A 22022-nucleotide genomic window follows, 5' to 3' on the forward strand; every position below is an offset into this window, starting at 1 on the left:
AATTGAGGCACCAGGATGAGACAACAGGTTTCATGCAATTACTCCCAGTCATTCACATGTATGAGGACAGGAGAACAAATATCATTGTCCATGTAGGATCCAGAAGTTTTTGATCATTATTTCCATGGGACCAGATCTTGAGGAAGGTCTGCCATCTTCTCCTGGAATAGTTTATCAAAGGTTTCAGCTTGGGCCACAGTGAAGTAATTTTTCTAGTCCCCAGTCACGCCTGAGAAACATAAAATAGAGACTCACGTCAGATCTAGAGGGTAGGTCTCCAGACTCCAATACATGTCTTCTAGATCTATTTCTTTTAATGTATTGCTATTAAGTAGTATACAACACATTCTTATCTGTTTTATTTTATTGATTTACAAAAGTTTATTTATTTGTGGCTGTGAAGAGTCTTTGTTGCTGTGCATCGGCTTTCTCCAGTTGCAGCAAGCACGGGCTACTCTCTAGATGTGGTGTGTGGGCGTCTCGTTGCCGAGCGTGTGCTCTAGAGCTTGGCCTCAGCAGTTGTGGTGCATGGGCTCAGTTGCCTGCAGCCAGTGGGCAACTAATCAAACCTGTGTCCCATGCATTGTCAGGCAGATTCTTAACCACTAGACTACCGGGGTCCAGCCCTGGTTGGATCCAGGGATATCCTCAGGAGGACGGCGCTGGCGACTGAAAGAATAGATAAAAGGGGAGAGACAGAGGCTTGATCTGACTGGTTTACATGGGAAACCAATAAAGTTCATGACACCGAACTTGTTCTGACCACGGAGGCCGCAGGCGCCCTCTTGTAAGCTGAAGGTACCCCACCTTAGGCACCTTCTCGAGTGGGTCTTAGAAGCCCAGGCAGGTAAGTGGTCTCAGAGAGCCCCCACGCTCCATTCAGTCATCCTGAAGGAAGAACAGAGAAGAAAAGGAGAGAAAAGGAAGAAAGACCGACACAGGGAGACCAAGCCTGATGAGCAAGGCCCATAGCTTTATTTTCAAAGGGAGCTTGTATACCTTAAGTTGTGCATAGAGGATAATAGGGGGTGTAAAGTCATGCAAAGTCGGCAGTCCTTGATCCTTATCGAGACCAGGCTTTCTTTTCTGCAAACTTATCAGATACAAATGCTTTAGGTGATTTACATCATCTTCTGGCCAGGAGGCCTATTAACATTTTATGACTCTTTGTTCTGATACCCAGAAAACTGATTTTCTCTAAAAATAATTTTTCTAAAGTTTGGCTCCACTCTCCCAAAGCACTAGATAAAGTTGCATTCCCATAGGGCAAAGGTGCAGTGGGCTGTAGCAAGGAAAGAATTTATTACCTCAAGGGTCTACTGTTGTTAACACCAAGGCCACTACTTATTTTTTCTATTTTTTCTATATACCAACTATATTAATTAATAGACTCCCAGGGACACAGTGGGTAAGTGATATGGAAACTTGGCAGCAAGCATTAGCTCAACAATGAAATCCTCTACTAGTTCTATTCTAATAATCTCTAACTCCGGGAGAGGCTCTATACTATTTGAATATCTTAAGCTTCCCATGCCTCTTGCGGTTGGGAGACTGTAAACAATCATATGGGTAGCTGTAGGAGTCCGGATAAACCTGTCAGGCAAGTTAGAGAGCCATCTGAGGGGTTTGGATTGAAACACTCCTGTTATGCCCAGGAGGCTTATTAACTAGAGCTCTAAGTTGATTTCCTTCAGAGAAACGTGGTCGGGGATAGCCGCACCCCCCGCCACCCCACCCTGTTAATGTCAGAGGAGTTGGTGAAAGTCGTAAAATAGTAAAACAGACAGATTCTGGTTTTGGGGTAGATGCTCAAGCAGATCCAGGGGGCCCTCGAGTCCTGACTCGCCTTGCCCGTCAGGGCTCTCGCGGATGACCTTGTCATGGGTGGGAACTCCCGTGCTGGCTCCTGGCACTAGACCATCAGGGAAGTCCTGGATCGATTTCCGTCTGTCTGTTTGACGTGGAAATCCTAGTCAATATAGCAGAATGACCAGTGGTTTGTTGTTTTTATATACCTAGTGGTCATATTGATTTACACTTCTGCCTGCTTAGAACAACTTCCTGCCTTCTCTTCTCTCCCAGCTCATCTTGTGTGAAATTCATCAGCAATAATACTGCTCTGTTTTCTATAACAGATCTTCCCTGGTGGCTCAAATGGTAAAGAATCTGCTTGCAGTTCAGGAGACCCAGGTTCAGTCCCTGGATTGGGAAGATCCCCTGGAGGAGGGCATGGCAACCCACTCCATTATTCTTGTCTGGAGAATCTCATGAACAGAGGAGCCTGGCAAGTTACAGTGCATGGGATTCGTAATAACCAGTGTCTAGCCACTTTTTACAACTTATATTTCTACCACCTCCATCCAAGCCAACACCATTTCTCACCTGCATTATTGTATTAGATGTCTAACTAGGCTTCTCTGCTTTTTAAAAGTTGTTTATTATTTATTTGGTCATGCCATTATTTGTTTTGCAGCCAAATAACCAAGACATTAAATAGAAACAATATTGTAACAAGTTCAATAAACTTCAAAATGGTCCACACCAAAACAAATGAACCCTTAAAATAATAAACTCTCTCAAAAACCTGCAGCCCACATCAATACTCTAAAAAGAAATGCCCTGATAAGGGCTCACAAGAGACGATCTCAAGTGATGAGCATTTTAAGCTGATACATTCAAACAGTCCCTACTCCCAATGGTTAGTGCCCTGTTATAAGCCAAGAATAATCTCTACATAGTCTGATCCATTTTGAAGGCAGAATGTTTTCTTTTACCTTTTCTCAAAAGTTCTCCGTTCTCTTCTAAATACTGACCCTTCAGGAGGGAAGAATTGGACATATTGTTTTCTTTCATGGCCTGGAAAGAACTGTTCTTGAGGACTGAGTTCAGTTCTTCTGGTTCTAGCTTCTTGCCCAGGAATTGGCAGATCTTCTCCACAGTGCTCCTCGTGTCCCAGAAGAAGAGAAAATCTGAGAGATCATGTGAAAAAGCAAGAACATAGGAAAGGAGATGTGGGGGAGGAGACCGCAGACAGAGGAGGGGGAGAGGGGAGAGGAAAAGAGGAAAGAAATGTAGAGATGTGAGTAGGGATAGAGTTGGAGGAGTCCAGAGTGGGTGAACTGGGAGATTGACATTGACACATAGACACTGTCGATACTAAGTAAAGAATAGGTAACCTATGAGAACCTACTGTACGCACAGAAAACTCTAGTCAATGCTCTGTGGTGACCTAAATGGGAAGAAAATTTAAGAAACAAAGGGATATATGCATAGATGTGAGAGTTGGACTATTAAGAAAACTGAGCACTGAAGAATTGATGCTTTTGAGCTGTGGTGTTGGAGAAGACTCTTGAGAGCCCCTTGGACTGCAAGGAGATCCAACCATTCCATTCTAAAGGAGATCAGTCCTGGGTGTTCACTGGAAGGACTGATGTTGAAGCTGAAACTCCAATACTTTGGCCACCTGACGCAAAGAGTTGACTCATTTGAAAAAACCCTGATGCTGGGAAAGATTGAAGGCAGGAGGAGAAGGGGACGACAGAGGATGAGACAGTTGGATGGCATCACCGTCTCAATGGACATGGCTTTGGGTGAACTCCGGGAGTTGGTGATGGACAGGGAGGCCTGGCGGACTGCAGTTCATGGGGTTGCAAAGACTCTGACATGTCTGAGCGACTGAACTGAACTGAATCTGCATAGGTATAGCTGATTCACTTTACTGTACAGTAGAAACTATATATTCTGTAAGGAACTATACTTCAATAAAATTTTTGAGAAATTTAAAAATGACTTAGAGAAAGGTTGAAAAAAATAGATGGAAGGACCATGATGGATTTCTCAGTATAGTTGAACTCAGGACACCTTAAAACACCAAAATGCTGGGTTTTCAAAGAGACTTAAGAAGGGCTTCTAGACAGTTATGATCAGGATTAGGCAAGAGAGTTTCAGGGAGAACCTGACCAAAATATAAGGATTTGATTTCAAGTCTTGGCTATGTGCCCAAATAATGCGGTTTTTCACAGCTATCATTTGAATAACACAAGAGAGCTTTACCATATCTTCTTGTTTATTATATCAATACTTGGCTCATGATCTTCAGAGATTATGATAAGAAAATGGATTTTATAACCAGAGAGGCTTTGCTTTGAATCAGACTTTCCTCTTAAAGCTATAATGCTTTGATTTTTTTTTCTTTATTCCATGAGCATTTACCATGGTCTACTAAGAAATCACACACCTGAAAAAAAATAATAAAAACAACAACAATAACATGGAACAAACAAAACAAAAATCCTAACAAAAATGAAACAAAGTGCTTCCCTGGTGGCTCAGTGGATGAGATTCTGCCTTTCAGTGCAGGAGACATGGGTTCGATCCCTGGTCTGGGAAGATCCCATGTACCTCGGAGCAACTCAGCCCATGTGGCATAACTATGGAGCCTGTGCTCTAGAATCCGGGCACCGCAACTGCTCAGCCTGCACCCCTGGAGCCTGTGCCCCACAACAAGAGAAGCCACCGCAGTGAGAAGCCCATGCCCCGCAACAAAGAGTAGCCCCCACTCACCGCAGCTGGGGAAAGCCTGAGGACAGCTGTGAAGACCCAGCACAGCCAATACATAAATAAAATTCTTTTGTAAAAAAGCCCTTCCGCTTATGGTGAAACAAAGAAAAACACTTGAGGAAAGGGAGCATGGAGCTTTGAAGTGTCAACCAGAAATAAGGCAATGAAAACCAGGTATTGCTATTCTCACTCCTATTGACTACAGACTAAGCTTTGAGAAAGTGGGAGACACAGGCCAATGGAGGGAAGGTGGGGGGAGTGCAGATGGTGGTGAGAGAGAGTGTGTTGACTCTAAGAGCAATCGTTACCCATTTCATCTCTTCATAGCTCAGTATCAGGAAGTTCTCCTTGTTTCTCATGGACATCCAGCCCCAAGTGTGGTCGAACCACGATCCAAATACCACTGCATGGAGGGGAGGCAGAAAGAGTGAGCGGATGACACGCGGAATGAAAGCAGGGATCCATACACTATGTTCACTCTGTGGGCACAGTTACTAGCACAATGCCGGGCACATCTACACTTGCTATAACTGGTATCCAACACCACACATTTGCCCTTTAACAAGCCTAATGCCTTTGCAGCCTTTTGTATACAGATTTCAAGGGTCTGTAAGGAGATCTTGTCTAGAGAGCCATGGGGTCTGAAAAGTGGTGTGTTTTTTTTTTGGCCCTAATCTGTTCAGCCTTTAAATATTTTGCTTGTTAGGTACGTTCTCACAACACTCTCTTTTCCCCTCCCTGTCATTTTTCTTTCATTGTTGCTGTTGGAATTATTATTCCTTGGGAAACTGACTCGGTTTCCAAGGCAGGGAATAGCTTCCGTATTGCAGTGCACATACTTAGTTGCCCCATGGCATGTGGGATTTTCCCAGACCAGGGATCGAACCCATGTCGCCTGCCTTGGCAGGCAGATTCTGAACCACTGGACCACCAGGGAAGTCTTCTTGCTCTTTTTCTGAAAGACTAGCCTGAAGCAAAGCAGGAGATATGGCTGAAGAGCTCACTCAGGATCAGCTCAATAAAAACTATGACCTCGATGTGATACTAGGTTCATCACATAGTTTTGAGAAAAACTGCAACACTTCAAGTATCTGAGAATGCTTAGAAGTTCTGCATAATTAAAAGTATAGAGGGCTTTCCCTGCTGGTCCAGTGGCTAAGACTCTGTGCTGCAATTCAGGGGGCCAGGGTTCTATCCTTGGTCAGGGAACTAGATCCCACATGCTGCAATGAAAGAACCCCCAAGCCACAACTAAGATGCAAGAATTCACCTTCTGCATCTAAGACTTGATGCAGCCAGATACATAAATAATTAACTTTAAAAAAGTATAGAGGTCCTGGGTGCATGCATGCTAAGTCACTTCAGTCGTGTCCGACTCTCTGTGAGACCAGGGACTGTAGCCTGCCAGGCTCCTCTGTCTATGGGATTCTCCTGGCAAGAATACTGGAGTGGGTTGTCATGGCCTCCTCCAGGAGATCTTCCCGACCCAGGGACAGAACTTGCATCTCCTGTACTACAGCCAGATTCTTTACCCACTGAGCACCCTGGGAAACCCATAAAGGTCCTGGCGTAATGCATACAGTTTTTAAACACAGAGGACAAGAGAATGAAGGGGCTTTTTGAGAGATGCACCCATAAATGGTGGAAAGTCAGGACTGTAGTATTCAGGAAGCCAATGAAAGTTGACTTTCAGAAAGTCCCCTGACTTTCACAAATTTAGGAGAGTACAGGAGAAAAATGTGAATGCTTTGTGTTAGTATTAGGTCACGGAGATTCAGAAGAGAGCTAGGATAGTTTCTGATGGGGCAAACAAAAGGGCTGGTTGAAGTCCTTCTGCTTTACAAGGTCGTATGTGGATTTAGAAAATTTGGGTCCCAGTGGTGATGGAACCCTATACTCATGCATTGGTTAGATGTAGAGACATCAAGTTGGGTAAAAAAATAAAAAGAGGTCTGACGAAGGACTCTGACAACTCCCAGCTTTCATATTTCACATTCACTCACCATTTCCTTCGACGAACCATTCAAAGTATTGTTCCAGTGACTGTGGTCGCTTAACAAATTTTGCACTCCTCCAGAAAAAATAACCAGACACTAAAACATCTCTGGGATTTCTGATGAGGTAGATCACCTTAAAGAGAAAAATTGGAACATGAAAAATCCATAGTTATTTTCCAACCTTCTTGATCGTCATACAAATGTTGAAAAAACCAATTCCTAGAAAGTGCCCTTTAAATATCAATGCATTATTTTAATAAATTAGTTATTACATTCATTAATCAAATATGTATTTTAAAGTTCCTGTGAACTAGTCACTGGACCAATAGTAAGGCCCTAACTGGGAAGAGGAAAGCATTGTTCTTTCCCTCTGGGATACTATAGACTAAAGAATCTGCCTGTCAATGCAAGAGATGCCAGAGACATGAGTTCAATCCCTGGGTTGGGATGATCCCTGAGAAGGAAATGGCAACCCAGTCAAGTATTCTTGCCTAGAGAATCTCGTGGATAGAGAAGCCTGGTGGGTTACAGTCCATGGGGTTGCAAAGGGTTGGACATGACTTAGCATGCACCCACATAATGGGAAGCACAGGAAGATTTTAATATGTCAGTGATATTATATTTGCATACTATAGCTTAAAGATTACTAATAGAATAGATGAACAAACCATGCAATCCTTAGAGACACACAGCAAGATATATCTGTACATACACAACATCATGAATGAATCTCCCCCTAATTATTGTTGGGGAAAGTCATGGACGTTTGACTCATTGAACCACTAACCTGTGAGCTGGATCTAAGCAAATGGAGGCACCTTACCCCTCCCCCTTATATGTTCATAGAAGGAGTGTGTTCCACTTGACTTCTCTGTACCAGAAGCTGCCCAAGGATAGAGCCTTGAGACTGTAATCTGGTATTGAAACAATGGGGATCCTGTACATGTTTCAAGCCAGGTAAAGTCTTTCTCTATACAAACTTTTAAGATGGGGTGGGCAGGTGCAGAAAGCTACTCATCTTGTGGCTGCCTAAGACACACCTCATGAGTAAGTTCCCTTGTTTATTTTTAAAAATAATTTTATTGATTTATTTTTCTACTGTGCTGGGTCTCTGTGGCTGTGTCGGCTTTCTCATTGCAGTACACGGGCTTCCCATTGCATTGGCTTCTGTTGTTGCGGATAACAGGTTGTAGGGCATGTGAGTTTCAGTCGTTTCGGTTCCCAGGCTCAGATCACAGGCTCAGTAGTTGTGGTGCATGGGTTTAGTTGTTCCTCAGCATGTGGGATCCTCCAGGACCAGGGATAGGACCCATGTTTCCTAAGTTGGTAAGCAGGTTCTTTAACACTGAGCCACCAGGAGAGCCCCTCCCTGGCTTATTAAACCTGCCACCTACCACTCTGGAATGGTCTGCCTCTTCCTTACAGGTCTATCCCTGCCCTCTGCATGTGGGATCCTGTTTCATATTATACCCAGCCAGCTCCTGAGGACGCTGTGTACCAACAATTATTTTGAGTGAAAGAAGTCAGATGTTCGGGCTTGCCTGGCAGCTCAATGATAAAGAATGTGCCTGCCAATGCAAGAGACACGAGTTTGATCTCTGGTCTGGGAAGATCCCATGTGCCTCAGACAGCTAGGCCCGTGTGCCACAACTAGTGAGCCTGTGCCCTAGAGCCTCATAGCCCCAACTACTGAAGCCCAAGCGCCCTGGAGCCCGAGCTCTGCAACAAGAGATCTCAGCGCAGTGAGAAGCCCGAGCACCACGACTGGAGAGTAGCCCTTGCTTTTGGCAACTAGAGAAAAGCCTGAGCAGAAGCAAAGACTCAGCATAGCTAAACATTACAAAAAAAGTTTTTTTTTGAAGACTCTGGGAAAACAGATATAAAAAAAGAAGTCAGATGTTCATATGATATGAGTCTATGTATATGAAGTTCAAGAACAAGCTAAACTACAGAGTGAAGAGTCAAGGGGAGTGGTCACCTCTGTGCGTGGGCATTGACTGGGGCGGTGCGTGGGGAAACATTCTGGGGGAGGAGAAATGTTCTACATCAGGGTTCTGGAAGGCAGTCTCCTAGTGAGCTACGTATGTAGAGATTGAAGAAGCTAACCCTTAAGACTAAGGCATACATACTGAAACATACACATGCAAGAACACTTGGCATTTCAACATCTGAGTCATATCTCGATGCGGTATCAGCTTTCTTTGTGACATTATTCTAGGCCCTTGGGCTTCCCTTGTGGCTCAGCTGGTAAAGAATCCTCCTGTAATGCGGGAGACCTGGGTTTGATCCCTGGGTTGGGAAAATTCCCTGAAGAAGGGAAAGACTACCCACTCCAGTATCCTGGCCTGGAGAATTGCAGAAACTGTATAGTCCATGGAGTCGCAAATAGTCGGACACGAATAAGTGACTTTCACTCATCTCTCTCTAAACTTCAGTTTCCCTGTACAGGCATTGCATAAACACCAATCAGTCACATAAATAGGTTGATTTTAAATAATCTTAGAAAATGATGGGTTAAAAAAAAACTTAATTGTGCTGTGACATGCTGGAATTCCGAAAAAGGTGAATATCATTCAAAGTTTCACAATCTCTTTTTTTAAATTGAAGTATATTGGTAAAGAACCTGCTTGCAATGCAGAAGACACAGGAGATTCGTGTTCCATCCCTGGGTTGGGAAGACCCCTGAAGAAGGACATGGAAACTCACTCCAGGATTCTTGCCTGGAAAATCCCACAGACAGAGGAGCCTGGGGGGCAACAGTCCATGGGGTTGCAAAAGAGTTGGACACAACTGAAAGAAAGTGAAAATGCAGTTGCTCAGTCATGTCTGACTCTTCGCAACCCCATGGGCTGTAGCCCACCAGGGTCCTCCATCCATGGGGTTTTCCAGGCAAAAATACTAGAGTGAGTTGCCATTTCCTTCTCCAGGGGATCTTCCTAACCCAGAGATCAAACCCAGGTCTCCTGAATTGCAGGGAGACACTTTGACCATCTGGGCCACCTCGGAAACCTGGACACAACTGAGCACACACACGATTATTTTTTAGAGCAACAAAGGTTGGTTTGTTGTTGTTGTTGTTCAGTCGCTCAGACTTGTCCAACTCTTTGCGACCCCATGGACTTCAGCATGCCTTGTTCCCCCGCTCTTCACCATCTCCCAGGGTTGCTGAAACTCATGTCCATTGAGTCAGTGATGACATCCAACCATCTCATCCTCTGTCATCCCCTTCACCTCCTGTTTTTAATCTTTCCCAGCATCAGGGTCTTTTCTAATGAGTCAGCTCTTCACATCAGGTGGCCAAAGTATTGCAACTTCAGCTTCAGTGTCAGTCTTTCTAAAGAATATTCAAGATTGATTTCCTTTAGGATTGACTGGTTTGATCTCCTTGCAGTCCAAGGGACTCTCAACAGTCTTATCCAGCACCACAGTTCAAAAACATCAATTCTTTGGTGGTCAGCCTTCTTTATGGTCCAACTCTCATATTCATACATGACTAGTGGAAAACCCATAGGTTTGACCTTTGTCAGCAAAGTAATGTCTCTGCATTTTAATATGCTGTCTAGGTGGGTCATAGTTTTCTTTTTGCAAGGAGCAAGTGTCTTTGAATTTGATGGCTGCAGTCACCATCTGCAGTGATTTTGGAGCACAAGAAAATAAAGTCTGTCACTGTTTCCATTGTTTCCCCATCTATTTGCCATGAACTGATGGGACTGGACATATACTTCTGCATTATTGACTACACCAAAGCCTTTGACTGTGTGGATCACAACAAACTGAAAAATTCTTCAAGAGATGGCAATACCAGACCACCTGACCTGCCTCCTGAGAAATCTGTATGCAGGTCAAGAAGCAGTAGTTAGAACTGGAGATGGAACAACAGACTGGTTCCAAATCGGGAAAGGAGTATATCAAGGCTGTGTATTGTCAGCCTGCTTACTTAACTTATATGCAGAGAACATCAAGAGAAACACTGGGCTGAATGAAGCACAAGCTGGAATCAAGATTGCCGGGAGAAAGATCAATAACCTCAGATATGCAGATGACACCACCCTTATGGCAGAAAGTGAAGAAGAACTAAAGAGCCTCTTGATGAAAGTGAAAGAAGAGAGTGAAAAAGTTGGCTTAAAACTCAGCATTCAGAAAATGAAGATCATGGCATCTGGTCCCATCACTTCATGGGAAATAGATGGGGAAACAATAGAAACAGTGACAGACTTTATTTTGGGGGGCTCCAAAAACAGTGCATATGTTGACTACAGCCATGAAATTAAAAGATGTGTGCTCCCTGGAAGAAAAGTTATGAACCTAGACAGCATATTAAAAAGCAGAGCCATGACATTGCCAACAAAGATCCATCTAGTCCAAGTTATGGTTTTTCCAGTAGTCTGTGTGGATGTGAAAGTTGGACTATATAGAAAGCTGATCACCAAAGAATTGATGCTTTTGAACTGTGGTGTTGGAGAGGACTCTTGAGAGTCCCTTGGACTGCAAGGAGATCCAACCAGTCCATCCTAAAGGAAATCAGTCCTGAATATTCAATGGAAGGGAAATGATGCGGAAGCTGAAACTCCAATATTTTGTCCACCTAGTGGGAAGAACTGACTCATTTGAAAAGACCCTGATGCTGGGAAAGATTAAGGCAGGAAGAGAAGGGGATGACAGAGGATGAGATGGTTGGATGGCATCACTGAGTCAATGGACATGAGTTTGAGTAAACTCCAGGAGCTGGTGATGGACAGGGAGGCTTGGCGTGCTGCTGTCTATGGGGTTGCAAAGAGTTGGACATGACTGAGCAACTGAACTGAACTGAATGAATCAAAAAATGATTCATTTTTTGGGTGTTGAGTTTTAAGCCAGCTTTTTCACTCTCCTCTTTCATTTTCATCAAGAGGCTTTTTAATTCTTCTTCCCTTTCTGCCATCAGGCTGCTATTATCTGCATATCTGAGTTTATTATTATTTCTCCTGGCATCTTGATTCAAGCTGTTCTTCATCCAGCCTGGTATTTCATATGATGTACTCTGCATACAAATCGAATAAGCAGGGTGACAACATACAGCCTTGACATACTCCTTTCCCGATCTGGAACCAGTCTGTTGTTCCATCTCCAGTTCTAACTGCTGCTTCTTGACCAGTATTCAGATTTCTCAGGAGGCAGGTCAAGTGGTCTGGTATTGCCATCTCTTGAAGAATTTTTCACAGTTTGTTGTGTCCACACAGTCAAAGGCTTTAGTGTAGTCCATGAAGCAGAAGTAGATGTGTTCCTGGAATTCTCTTGGTTTTTGATGACCCAACGGATGTTAGCAATTTGATCTCTGGTTTCTCTGCCTTTTCTCAATCCAGCTTGAACATCAGGAAGTTCTCGGCTTATGTACTGTTGACCCCTGGCTTGGAGAACTTTGAGCATTACTTTGCTAGCATGTGAAATGAGTGCAATTGTGTGGTAGTTTGAACATTCTTTGGCAAAGGAGTGTTATCTAAGGTATAATACACTTATAAATTCTTGTTAGGCTTTAAATGTGGTTTTCTAAGGTTTGGACATTATGGTTTCTCTTTGTCTCTGGTTTACATTTGGCTAATAGAACCTCTGGAATGATCTATAGCTTTGTACTTAGCATAGCTGGGGTGTGTACAAGCAGAATGTCAGGACCAGCACATACCTACTGAATACAATTGCATTTCAATCAGATCTTCAACTGGTTGCTAGGTAAGTTAAAGTTTAATGAGTATTGATCAAGCCTATCTTGACTCCGTGCACTGACCTTGGCCTTGGACTTGAAGAAAGACCTGGGGAAGAGTTGGACAAAGAGGTGAGAAGTGATGAAACGTGGGCCTTCTTTATCTTTTAGTAGATTATACCCACTGAAAGCCTCTACCCAAGGGGAGCGCTCCCCAGTGGGCACAGATTGGATCCACTTGGGATCCCCCTTAGAATGAATCAGGCAGACAGTTTCCATCAACCAGTTCGTTCCTAGATAAAGAAAGGAAAATCATGGTCAGTCATTCTGTGCTTAGTCGCTCAGTCATGTCCAACTCTTTGCCACCTCATGGACTGTACCCACCAGACACCTCTGTCCATGGAGATTCTCCAGGCAAGAAGACTGGAGTGGGTTGCCATTTCCTTCTCTGGTCAGCCATTTCAATCTGACTCTTAAAAATTCTCATAAAGTATACAGATCATCCAAGGCACCATCTTAACCATTTTCAGGAGTACATTTCAGCTGGGCTAAGTGTATTTACACTGTTGTGTAACCAACCTCCAGAACTTTCTCATCTGGCAAAACCGAAACTTTGGACCCATTATGTAGCAACTTTCCATTTGCTCCTCTTTCCAGTCCCTGCCAGTCTCTACCAACTATTCTACTTTTGGTTTCTGATAACCTCATTTATGTGGAATCATACAGTGTGGAATCTCATTTATGTGGAAATAAGTGTGCAATCTCACCTATTTCACTCAGGGTAATGTCTTCATAGTTTATCCATGTTGTCGCCTGAGTCAGAACTCATTCCTTTTTAAGTTGAATAGTGTTCTATTATATGTAGCTACTACATTTTGTTTCATCTGTCAGCGCACATTTGGGTTACTTCCACCGTTTGGTTATTTATTAAATCCTGTGATACGTTATGTTCCCATTGCCCTTGATTTTTCCCTACCACACCACTTCTAAGGTCATCAGCCTTCCTTCTTGCCTAATCACAGTCCCTCAACGACCCCACCCCTCACAGATATATGATTCACATCCTTGTTGTCCCTTGGATTTGTCAGGCTTTTTCCAATTCCTGACCCCAATCCACGCTGATACCTTTATCAGAAACTACCCTTTTCACAAAACAATTTCACATTCATTTCTTTCATCTCAATATAGATGTCATTTCTTCCACTTTTTTGTTTTTTGCTGAGATAATTGTGTTTTACTCCCTGCCCTCCCCCATTGATTATAACTAACAAATAAAAATGTATAAATTTAACATTGTCAATTCAAAAACAGTAGGGTCAACCTGGCAATACGAAACTCTCCATTGCCCCATTATATTATACAAGTAACTTGATAAGCCTTGTTCTTGCTAGCAGGGAGCTTATGGTCTCTTTAATACAAAGCAGAAATGTTAAGAGAAATAGAATGAAGATATACTTTACATAGAAATGCATATGATGTGTTTTTAAAGTATGATATATATAAATATCAAGGAAAATAAATATGGTTTAAAGTGAAAAGAAAAAGAATGTAGGCCTGCCCTGGTGGCTAAGAATCTGCCTGCCAGTGCAGGGGACACGGGTTCCATCCTTGGTCCAGGAGGATTCCACCTGCTAAGGGCAACTAAGCACGTGCACCACAGTGACTGAGCCGCACGCTCCACCCACGGCAGCTCTGCAGTCTGCGCACCACAACAGGAGAAGCTGCCCGCCGCAGCCAGAGAGCAGCCCACCCAGCCGTGGAGATCCAGCACGGCCGAAAATAAGTGATAATAATCAAAAGGTAAAAATCAAATGTCTTGGGAAAAAATGTATATCTTTAAGGTATACACGTTAATTTTTTTTTTTACATGTTAATTTGATGTATGTACACATTGTGAGGGATTCACGGTGGCTCAGTGGTGAAGAATCCACCTGCCAATGTAGGAGGTTCGATCCCTGGGTGGGGAAGATCCGCTGGAGAAGGAAATGACAACCCATTCCAGTATTCTTGCCTGGAGAATCCCAAAGACAGAGGAGCCTGGTGAGCTGCAGTCCATGGGGTCCCAAAAGAATTGGATATGACTTATCGACTGAACAATAACACCACATTGTGAAATGACCACCACAATCAAGCTAATTAACATAGACATCATCTCAAATAATTACCTCCCTCCCCCATTTCTTCTATAGACTTCCCTGGCCAGCCATCTCCTTCCACTCCTCTCTGCAAACACCTGAATTTGCCTTGTGATTCATTCCCGTGGGTTCCCCTGATGCCTTAGGTTATCCCTCTGAGCTCTCAGCTTATTGTGTAACTGCCTGTCTAGATCCTTTTCTCTGAAAGCCAGTGGCTGTTGCTGTTCAGTTGTTCCATCATGTCTGACTCTTTGTGACCCTGTGTACTGCAGCACGCCAGGCTTCCCTGTCCTCAACTACGCCCCAGAGTTTGCTCAAACTCATGTCCATTGGGTCAGTGAAACCATCCAACCATCTCATCCTCTGTTGCCCCCTTCTCCTCCTGCCCTCAATCTTTCCCAACATCAGGGTCATTTCCAATGAGTCAGCTCTTCAGCGGTATCAGTGCACATTTCTATTCCCCCAACGCATTGTCGGCATACAGAAGTTCCGCCTGTCTGCTGAATGAATGAGGAAGCCTTTCTCAGCATCTGGTCCTGCTTCCTTACCTGATTGGGGGTAAGTCAGCAGTAAGACATCCTCATCTTTAATAATAAAATCCTCCTGCACCTCTCTCAGGTGTTCAGATGGGAATTCCATGCTCGGGAAGGGTATCCCTTCAAACCACACACACTCTCCTGTCACGACAATGAGATCTTTGTATCTCTCATGGGTGTTTCAGCCTCAGCATAGTCACTGTTGGACTGGGAGATCCATTTTATAATCAACATCAAACAATCATTAATCTTTCCCAGTTCACTGAGGACTGTGCCTACTGATGAAAAGAAAGGGTCACAAGACTGACAATATTGGGCAATCATGAAGTCATTCAGGGAACATTCTGGATTAACCTGAGTTTGACATCATGGGAGGAAACCAGGAGTTTAGTAACAAGATGGAGGGTGCAGACATATGGTGAATTAAGAGAATATATTTTAGTTTATTATTTTTTTTAATGAATCACTTTGATAAGTGTTGTTTTTAAAATTTTATGTATTTATTTTTTTTGGCTACTGTGAGTCTTCATTGCCGTGTGCGGGCTTTCTCTAGTCGCAGCCAGCAGGGGTTACGCTCTTGTTGCGGAGCACTGGCTCTAGGCAGCTGGGCTGAATATGTGGCACAGGGGCTCAGTTGGCCCATGGCATGTGGAAACTTCCTGTGTCCCTGCATTGGCAGGCAGGATCCTAATAACTGGACCACAAGCATAGCCTGAAAAAGTATTTTAAATAAGCTTTATTATTATTTATTTGCAACATTTTTACATGTATAGGAAAATTGTAAAGATAATATAAAGAATTCTGATAGTCCACATTTTATTCAGATTTCATTAGTTTTTACCTAATATCCTTTCTCTGGTGCAAGATCCCATCCAAGACATGACATTACATTGGGTCTTCATGTCTCCTTAGGTCTCTCTTGGCTGTGACAATTTCTCAGACTTTCCTTGTCTTTGACGACTTTGACAATTTCGAGGATGACTGGTCAGATATTTTGGAGAAGGTCCCTCTCTTGGGGTGTACTCCATGTTCGTCTGATAATTTGACTGGGTTTCTGGGTTTTCGAGACGATGATCATGGAGGTGAAATACTATTATAGTCCCAACATTTCAAGGGCTTTCACTATCAACCTGAAAACTCACCATTGACCTTGATCACTTGGCCGAGCTAATGTTTGTTAGATTTCCCCACAGTAAATTTACTCTCTCTCCTTTTTTCTTTTTTGTTTGTTTTTGGCCATGCCAGGAGGTATGTGGCATCTTAGTTCCCTGATTAGGGATTGAATTCTGTGCACCTTGATTTGGAAGGTTGGCGTCTTAACCACTGGACTTTCAGAGAAGTCTCTTGCTTGCTTCCTTCCTTTTTTGGGCGTGCATATTTAAAACGTGAAGTCTAGACCTGAAGGTATTAATGAGAACATATTGTGTAAACTCTAATTGAGGAAGCTGTACAAAATAATTATCTGGTACCATTCAAATTATCAAATTGTTATTTAAAAAAAAACAACCCTAAGAAAAGAAAAGCTGAGGATATGGTCCACAGAAAGGAAAAGGGAGGATGTAAACTAAATCCTAGATTGAATCCTGGGCCACAGAAGATGCTGTCATTTTATTATTGAGACAGCTGGCCACATTTGAAGGCACAATGTCGATTAGATAGTAACATTGCAAGAATACTAAATTCCTCGATTTCTGTCATTTTTCTAAGATTGTAAAGGAAATATCTGTGGCCTTAGAAAATATTCTCTGAAGTGTAGAGGGATAAAAGGAAATGATATCAGTAACTTTTTCTCAAGTGGTTAAAAAAGTTAATATTATCCATGAGAGTGAAAGAAATGAGAACATAGTCTAGCAAATGTTGGAAAACGTTACCACTGGTGAATCTGTGTGAATCATGTACAAGAATTTTTTTGTGTATTTCTGGTAAGATTTCTCTTAGTTTGAAGATAATTAAAAATAAAATTGAAAACTAGATAAAAAGGCATAGTGACAAGAAGCTGGAGGGAAATTGAGAAACCATGGACTGAGATCTCTCTCTTTTCTTTTTCCCCTTAATTTTTTATTTTGCATTGGGGTCGGGAAGATCCCCTGGAGAAAGGAATGGCAACCCACTCCAGTAGTCTTGCCTGGAGACATGGACAGAGGAGCCTGGCAGGCTACAGTCCACAGGGTTGCAAAGAGTCAGACAGACACGACTGAGTGACTAACACCACACAATAGCTGGTTAAGAAACGATGTGCTAGTTTCGGGTGAACAGCGATCTCTTTCTCTCTCTTTTTTATAGCAATCTAATTAAACATTTTTAGAAAATCTCTGGCTGCACTGTGTAGCCCATGGGATATTAATTCTCTGAGCAGGGATTGAACCTACATCTCCTGCTTCGGAAGCTCAGAGTTTTAACCACGGGACCACCAGGGCAGTCCCTGAAATCTCTCTCTTTGAACATAGGAGTCAAGAACTTGCTTTAGACGCACAGGTTGTGGGGTTGAATTTATATTATACCTACATGGACTACAGGAGGCAGTTCTTGTTTGCCATTTAATCATAAACATTTTGCTGTTGTTGCTTAGTCAGTAAGTTGTGTCTGACTCTTTTTGTGACCCCATCAACTGTGACCCCGTGGCATGTAGCCTGCTAGGCTCCTCTGTTTGTGGGATTCTCCAGGTAAGAATACTGGAGTGGGTTGCCATTTCCTTCTCTAGGGCATCTTCCTGACACAGGTATCGAACCTGTCTCCTGTTTTGGAAAGGGGGGATTCTCTTCCACTGAGCCCCCCGGAGGTCCAATCATTAACATAATGAACATGTATTAAGTGATTTCACGTTTCAGGGACTGGGCTAAGAGAATTTTCATGTCTGCCACATTGAAAATTCATAATAGCAATTGTTACTTCATTGTACCCGCCTTCTATCTCTCTGAGGACCAAAGCCTTCACATGTTCACATACTCAACAATAGGGAGAGTGAAAATTATACTTTCATTCCTTGTAATTGCTAAATAATTGTTAAATAATTCTAGTTAGTGACAATAATCATAATGATACTGTGAGTGACCAATAATTATTGAGAGTGAACACGTGTCAGCAATACTCAGATCATTTCACATGTTACTCCCCTTTAGTTTTAACACTGAATATACAGATTATATGAAGAAATTGTATTCTTCTCCCACTTCATAGGTCATGGAACACTAATAAAACTGTTAATCTTACTGGAATGTTTAATCTTATTGGAATGACAATAGCTAATTCATGATTGGGGACTTCCCTGATAGCTCAGTTGGTAAAGAATCTGCCTGCAATGCAGGAGACCCTGGTTCAATTCCTGAGTCAGGAAGATATGCTGGAGAATGGATAGACTACCCACTCCAGTATTCTTGGGCTTCCCTGTGGCTCAGCTGGTAAAGAATCCGCCTGCAGTGTGGGAGACCTAGGCTTGATCCCTGGGTTGGGAAGATTCCCCTGGAGAAGGGAACAGCTATGCTCTCCAGTATTCTGGCCTGGAGAATTCCATGGGCTATATAGTCTGTGGGGTCACAAAGAGTCGGACACGACTTTCACTTTCAATCAATTATTGGGTGAGGCATATGCAGCCACTTAGTCTCCAGACTATGATCTGTACTGGGTTACAATTATTCCTAGGTGACACCTGAGCCCACACACTGAACTGACGGTTATCACTGAGGGACACCCAAAGATATGGAGAGCTGAAACTCACTTACAAAAAACTCAATCAAAAAGATACACGCATCCAAATGTTCATTGCAGCACTGTTCATAATAGCCAGGACACAGAAGCAACCTAAATGTCCATCAGCAGAGGAACGGGTAAAGAAGATGTGGTGTGTGCATACATACTGGAGTATTACTGAGCCATAAAAAGAAATGAAATGGCTGAACTATTTGCTTTTCCTCTGTTTCTGCATTCCCTTACTTCCCTAACTAGTAGCTGTTTCTCTTTGGAATTTGGGAAGAGCTAGGAGACTATGCCAAAGCCTTTGACTGTGTGGATCACAATAAACTGTGGAAAATTCTGAAAGAGATGGGAATACCAGACCACCTGACCTGCCTCTTGAGAAACCTATATACAGGTCAGGAAGCAACAGTTGGAACTGGACATGGAGCAACAGACTGGTTCCAAATAGGAAAAGGAGTACGTCAAGGCTGTATATTGTCACCCTGCTTATTTAATGTATATGCAGAGTACATCATGAGAAATGCTGGGCTGGAAGAAGCACAAGCTGGAATCAAGATTGCTGGGAGAAATATCAATAACCTCAGATATGCAGATGACACCACCCTTATGGCAGAAACTGAAGAGGAACTAAAAAGCCTCTTGATGAAAGTGAAAGAGGAGAGTGAAAAAGTTGGCTTAAAGCTCAACATTCAGAGAACGAAGATCATGGCATCCGGTCCCATCACTTCATGGGAAATAGATGGGGAAACAGTGGAAATGGTGTCAGACTTTTTTTTTTTTTGGCTCCAAAATCACTGCAGATGGTGATTGCAGCCATGAAATTAAAAGACGCTTACTCCTTGGAAGGAAAGTTATGACCAACCTAGATAGCATATTGAAAAGCAGAGACATTACTTCGCCAACAAAGGTCCGTCTAGTCAAGGCTATAGTTCTTCCAGTGGTCATGTATGGATGTGAGAGTTGGACTGTGAAGAAAGCTGAGTGCCGAAGAATTGATGCTTTTGAACTGTGGTGTTGGAGAAGGCTCTTGAGAGTCCCTTGGACTGCAGGGAGATACAACCAGCCCATTCTAAAGGAGATGAGCCCTGGGATTTCTTTGGAAGGAATGATGCTAAAGCTGAAACTCCAGAACTTTGGCCACCTCATGCGAAGAGTTGACTCATTGGAAAAGACTCTGATGCTGGGAGGGATTGGGGGCAGGAGGAGAAGGGGACGACAGAGGATGAGATGGCTGGATGGCATCACTGACTCGATGGATGTGAGTCTGAGTGAACTCTGGGAGTTGGTGATGGACAGGGAGGCCTCGTGTGCTGTGATTCATGGGGTCACAAAGAGTCGGACACAACTGAGTGACTGAACTGAACTGAACTGATCCCAGTTCTACAAGGATCAAGTCTTCAGCCACGAGGACTGTGCACCGACAGTGCGCCTCCAGGGGAATTCAGGGTGGAGAAAAGCAGGAAAAGTTCTCTGCTTTGGACACTGACCCTCAGTAGTTAAGACTGCACATCTGAGGAATAATTTCAATGAATCCAGATTCTTGCATCTTCTCATACATGAAAAAGACCTAAAATTAATAACTTGTGAAATCTGCTCTTTGTAATTCACAGTACTCTCTTGATGTTCAACTACATTTTTTTTTTTTTACAAAAGCAAGTATACAAACAAAATAAAAACACCCTGCTGTATATCCTGGTTCCTCCCTTACCTCTTGAGAGCAGTTCCTCAAAGCCATCTGAAATGCTGTCTCCCAGGCTATAGTCCTCAGTAAGCTCCCCAAACAAATCAACACACAACCTTGCAGGCGTTTTTCTTCAGTCGAGAGTTTCCATGGATAGTGCTGAAAGTATGTGACATGCAAGTAAAAGCCAATTTTTTCTTTTATTCTATAAAGGAAATTGTGCAAGTCAATGCCACACATGTGCTTCAGGGATATGAAATAGATATGTTCCTGTTCTCCCTCAACTCCTAGGGGCAAAAGTGAGAATGTAGGCAGTTTCAAAGTAGCAGATCAGAACATTGAAGGGCCTGAGGAAGTCCCCAGGGGGCTCCATCACCCAAGCCCTGTGAGAGAGATGCTAGAGCTGGACCAAGCCTTAGACCTCAGTCTGGGCATAGTGGACATCCCCTGGATTGCAAGATCAAACCAGTCCATCCTAAAGGAAATCAACCCTGAATATTCATTGGAAGGGCTGAAGCTGAAGCTCCAATACTTTGGCCACCTGATTCAGAACTGACTTATTGGAAAAGACCCTGATGCTGGGAAAGATTGAAGGCAGGAGGAGAAGGGGATGACAGAGGATGAGATGGTTGGATGGCATCACCGACTCAATGGACAGGAGTTTGCGCAGGCTCCAGAAGTTGGTGACGGACAGGGAAGCTTGATGTGCTGTGGTCCATGGGGTCGCAAAGAGCCGGACATGACTGAGCGACTGAACTGAACTGGGCCCCGATCATTTGTTGTCCTGTGCTTAGCAGCATCCCTGGCCTCTGCCCACTAGATGGCGGTAGCGCCTCTTGCTTCAGTTTTGACAACCAAACTGTTCTGGTTGAAAATCAAGTTTCTTTGCTGTTCACTAAGTCATGATTCTTTTACCACCCCATGGACTACAGCCTGTCCGGCTCCTCTGTTCACGGGATTTCCCAGGCAAGAATACTGGAGCAGGTTGCCTGCCATTTCCTTCTCCAGAGGAATATTCCGGACCCAGGGATGGAACCCTGGTCTCCTGCATTGGCAGGGGATTCTTTACCGCTGAGCCACCAGGGAAGCCTTCAGTTTCTTAGAGGAAGGGATGTGAAAGCTGATATTCTCAAGAATGAGGACAAGTTATGCAGACTAAGAGGGTAAGCGCCAGTGTGATGGAGGCAGAGAGAAAGGACGAGACTATCGTTTGGAAGTATGTTTATAATAGATGCCATCTTCCAAAAGGACACTATTTCCACCTTTCACATTCGGCCCTGAAAATAGGGGTTGCCTATATCTTGAATTATGATTTTGTCCAGATTGAAGCCAAGGAGTGGAATTGCTAGATCATATGGTAGCTCCATTCTCATTTTTTTAAGCAACTTCCATACTCTTTACCATAGTGGCAGTACCAGTTTGCATTCCCACCAACAGTGTAGGAGGATTCCCTTTTCTCCACACCCTCTCCAGCATTTGGAAATGGCAACCCACTCCAGTACTCTTGCACGGAGAATCCCATGGACAGAGGAGCTTGGTGGGCTGCAATCCACTGGGTCGCAAAGAGTTAGACATGACTGAAGTGACTTAGCATGCATTCCGGCATTTATTGTTTGTAGATTTTTTTGATAATGGGCATTCTGACCAGTGTGAGATGATACCTCATTGTAGTTTTGGTTTGCGCTTCTGTAATAGTGATATTGAGCATCTTTTCACATGGTTTTTCACCATCTGAGTGTCTTC

General features: G+C 43.3%; 1 protein-coding gene across 1 annotated transcript; it reads right to left on the reverse strand.

The window, feature by feature from the left end:
• Window positions 1–212: 212 nt before the first annotated feature.
• LOC133229875 (sulfotransferase 2A1-like) lies at window positions 213–15128 on the reverse strand. The gene is made up of 6 exons (XM_061386633.1): window positions 14918–15128; window positions 12319–12527; window positions 6564–6690; window positions 4872–4963; window positions 2775–2955; window positions 213–229 (listed from the first exon to the last, which is right to left on the reverse strand). The coding sequence occupies exons 1-6, from the start codon at window positions 15006–15008 to the stop codon at window positions 213–215; spliced, it is 717 nt and encodes a 238-aa protein (XP_061242617.1). The 5' UTR covers window positions 15009–15128.
• Window positions 15129–22022: the final 6894 nt, after the last annotated feature.

The sequence above is a fragment of the Bos javanicus genome, chromosome 18 (genome assembly GCF_032452875.1).
Source record: "Bos javanicus breed banteng chromosome 18, ARS-OSU_banteng_1.0, whole genome shotgun sequence".
Taxonomy (NCBI): Eukaryota; Metazoa; Chordata; class Mammalia; order Artiodactyla; family Bovidae; genus Bos; species Bos javanicus.